A 3,484-nucleotide genomic window follows, 5' to 3' on the forward strand; every position below is an offset into this window, starting at 1 on the left:
TTACCCATTGCTCGGTGGTGGGGACAAGTGCCCTCCAAACCCCTGTGGGGTCCTGTGTGGTGCTGGCTGTGACCCTCAGAGCAATGTCCCTTCCTCTGGAAGGGGGAGATCCCTCGGCCTCGGCACCTCCTGGGCCCACTGTGGCCGCCGGAGCTGGGAGCGAGCCCGCTGCCTGCACCCTCCGGAGCTGTTTGCTGGTGGATGTACAAGGACCCTGTGAAGCCAATTAGCAGGAAAACAGCGGTGTTCGTCAGGACCAGGGGTTGGGAGGTGGAGGCGGAAAGGGGAGGCCCGAGCAGTCCCTGCTCTCCTCACCAGCTCCCTCCTCCCGCGCACCTTGTTCAGCCCTGACCTCCCTGTGCTGGGTGGCCAGTGGTGTCGTTTCATTCCCGGGCTCGCTTCTCCCTGGACGCGTGGCCCTTGGCAGCTTTGCTGCTGCGGAGGAGGGATCGAACACACCGGAGCAGCTTTTAACACTTGTTTAGAAACACCAAACAAACAGCTGCTTCTTGCCAGCCCCTCTGGCAGAGCTCGATGTAGGGGGAAGACCCAACCTGCTGCAAACCCACTGCGGCGGGGGGGGCCTGCCGTAAGGAGCTCTGATCCCAGGATGGAGCAGGGGCAAACAGGGGTTCCCCGCAGCCCTGGAGGGCTTTGTTGCCATGTAAATTCTGAGTTGTGGCTGCCTTGGTGGGAGCTAGGGCTCTGGGTGCTGGTCCCAGCTCTGCCACTGTCCCGCAGGCTGCCTGTGCGCTGGGTTGGGGACCAGCCCAGTACAGATCCGGAGGGTGATGGTTAACCCTGGACAGCTGATGGCTGCTGCCCTGCAGGAGCGGTCCCCGGCTCTGCGCAGTCCGTCAGGGCTGGGGACGTGGACAGTGTCTGCTGCTGTGTGTTTCCCACCTTTGCTCGTCTGTGGGGGCGGCATCCAGGACTAGCCATGGGTGAGGAGGAGGAGGAAAAGGAGGAGGAGAAGGCTCCAGCTGGCTCAGGCCCCAGGGTTGCAGCCGCCCAGATTTGCCAGGAATGCAGAGAGCTCACACGTGAGCATGGCTGTGGCGTGAGCCTGTCCAGGCGCTGGGCTCTGTGCCGGCAGAGGTGCCTCCTGCTGCTGGAGGGGATCTCTGCCAGCACCGCCGGAGTGTGTGCAGAGGAGGGTGTCACCTGCAGCGACACAGTCCCTTCTCCTGGGTCAGGACACACCATCCTCCTGGACCCACCCCGCCTGCATTGCACTCTGCCTTGCAGCTGCCTGTTCCTCTCCCTCTCGGTGTCACCAGTGACCCAGCCCTGTCCCTGGTCCCAGCTGGGGCACAGAGCCCTGCCAGTTATGCCAGTTAGAGCTGCTGCTGGGCCCTGGGGCTGCTGATGCTGAGCACTGGTGTAAAGCTGCCTGTGATTGCCTGGCTGCAAGCAGCCGCGAGCCCGTGCCTCTGTTCATCCCTCATCCCGCCGCCGTCTGTCTGGGCACACCTGCCCGCCTCCGTGGGCATCATCCTGGTAAATGAGGTGAGGCGCTGGTGGAGAGAAGCTCCTTCCCCCTGCCTGCCACACGCAGGGACCTGGTGGAGATGCTTTCTCCTCTGAGGACATCGTGGACGTGGGGACCTCATCCCTGGGTACGTGGGACCTGGCCAGGCAGACCCATGTGCTTCCTTGCCAGCTCAGTTGGAGCCGTGGCTGATGCTGCCCTTTCTCCTTCCCATCTGTGCCCTTGTCACCTGCGAGGCAGCTCCTACTGCAGCAGGGTCTCCAAACCCCACCCCACTGCTTGGACACCTCTGGCATCTCCTGCCTTGTTGCTGAGGGGATTTGTGGATGTCATTCAGGAGGTCTTTCCCACTCTGTGGGCTCCTTGCAGACATGCTGGCATTTACCATCACCCATCTGCTCCTTGTTGCTCGTGGGGGACACACATCCGGGCTGCAGCCTCCCCGAGCGAGGTGTCCCTTGGCTGACGGGCTGCGCTCTCTCCTAGCTGTTCCCCGAGACCGGCCCCAGGCAAGGAGGGACCCGTCTGACCATCACCGGAGAGAACCTGGGCCTGAAGTTTGAAGATGTTCGCTGGGGCGTTCGAGTCGGCAAAGTGATGTGCATCCCCATCGAGAGCGAGTACATCAGCGCGGAGCAGTAAGTGCCCGGCGATGGGTGGGCGCACTCCAGGTCATCTCGGTAGGTGGGGGACAGGAGTGCTGGTGCTCAGATGTTGCCCGTGGCTGCAGAAGCCATGGAGCTGACTGGGCTGGACTGGGATTGTGGTCACTCTGGGAGGAACCCAAAGGCTTTGGGGAAGCTGCCCCCAGGGCTGGCAGTGCCAGCAGCCACTGCCTTGGTTTCTCGTGAACCTGCTGGCACTGGAACCTGTGCTTGGTGCCAGACCTGTCACTTTCTGAAGCCATCCATCCCCACCGTGGCTCAAGGAGTGTCTCGGTGCTGGGGCACTGAGGGCTCCTTCCCCACATCCCTTAGGATCGTGTGCGAGATCGGAGATGCCAGCCCGAGCAAGGTCCACGAGGCGCGGGTAGAAGTGTGCATCCGCGACTGCTCGCCCAACTACCGGGCCACATCCCCCAAGAGCTTCACCTTCGTGGTAAGCCCCGTGCTGGGGGACAGGGCTGGTCCTGGGCAGTTTGGGGTGGTTTTCTGGGCTTGTTGGAAAAACAGCCATTGTTTCCCGGGGGATAGGCAGGGGTGCTCTGGGCAAGCGTTGGGTCATGCTGGTTGAATTCCTCGGAGGGTGCCGCTGCTCTGCCTCCCTGCGGTCCTGGGGACACTGCCAGCCCTCAGCACCATGTCCCACTGCTGTCCTGTGGGTCACTCTTCTGTTGTCTGTCACCTGCTTGGGGCTGCTTGGGGATGTGGGTTTCAGTCCCCAGCCTGCCTGACGCCAGGGATGCTCTTTTCCTTCGACAGACGCCCACTTTCTCCCGCGTGGTCCCAGCCCGGGGCCCTCTCTCTGGTGGCACCTGGATCGCCATCGAAGGCAGCCACCTCAACGCCGGCAGCAACGTCTCCGTGACCATCGGGGGACGGCCCTGCACTTTCTCATGGTGAGGGGCATGGAGGGTGGAGGAGGATGGGTGACGGGCACCTCTGGAGGCAGCGGGACCCCCAGATAGAGCAGCAGCCGGGAGCCCGTGCTGGGGAGCCTGGGACCCGAGGAGACAACCATCTCCAGCGGCCAGAGGCGTCTTGCCCCGAAACCTCTGTGTGTCAGAGGCTGCAGGAAGAGCCCAAGGAATGGGGCTTTTTCTCTAAAAGCACAAAGCCCTGAGGCATGAAGTGGATAATTTTTAGATTAGGGATGATAATGGAGTGGCTCTTTAAATATTTTCCTGCGGTAATTACTGGTTATCAGCCCTAATCGCTGCTGTTTGCAGCAGCCGCGCAATGGGAACGCTCAGGAGCTGCTCAGCCTTTCCTGGCTGCCTTTTGTTTCATTACTTGGGTTTTCTTTTTTCTTTTTTTCCTCCTTTCTGTCTTC

The 3,484-nt window shown here is 61.7% G+C and overlaps 1 protein-coding gene across 1 annotated transcript in view; it reads left to right on the forward strand.

Annotated features, from left to right (window-relative positions):
* Window positions 1-3,054, forward strand: part of LOC104472450 (plexin-A1-like) — a 71,266-nt gene extending 68,212 nt beyond the window's left edge. The window contains exons 12-14 of the mRNA XM_010088142.1: window positions 1,979-2,130; window positions 2,470-2,590; window positions 2,914-3,054. Coding sequence (XP_010086444.1) covers window positions 1,979-2,130; window positions 2,470-2,590; window positions 2,914-3,054 — 414 coding nt within the window. The remainder of the gene's footprint in view (window positions 1-1,978; window positions 2,131-2,469; window positions 2,591-2,913) is intronic.
* The last annotated feature ends 430 nt before the right edge of the window (window positions 3,055-3,484 follow it).

This window comes from Pterocles gutturalis, unplaced genomic scaffold (assembly GCF_000699245.1).
Source record: "Pterocles gutturalis isolate BGI_N339 unplaced genomic scaffold, ASM69924v1 scaffold1612, whole genome shotgun sequence".
NCBI classification, from domain to species: domain Eukaryota; kingdom Metazoa; phylum Chordata; class Aves; order Pterocliformes; family Pteroclidae; genus Pterocles; species Pterocles gutturalis.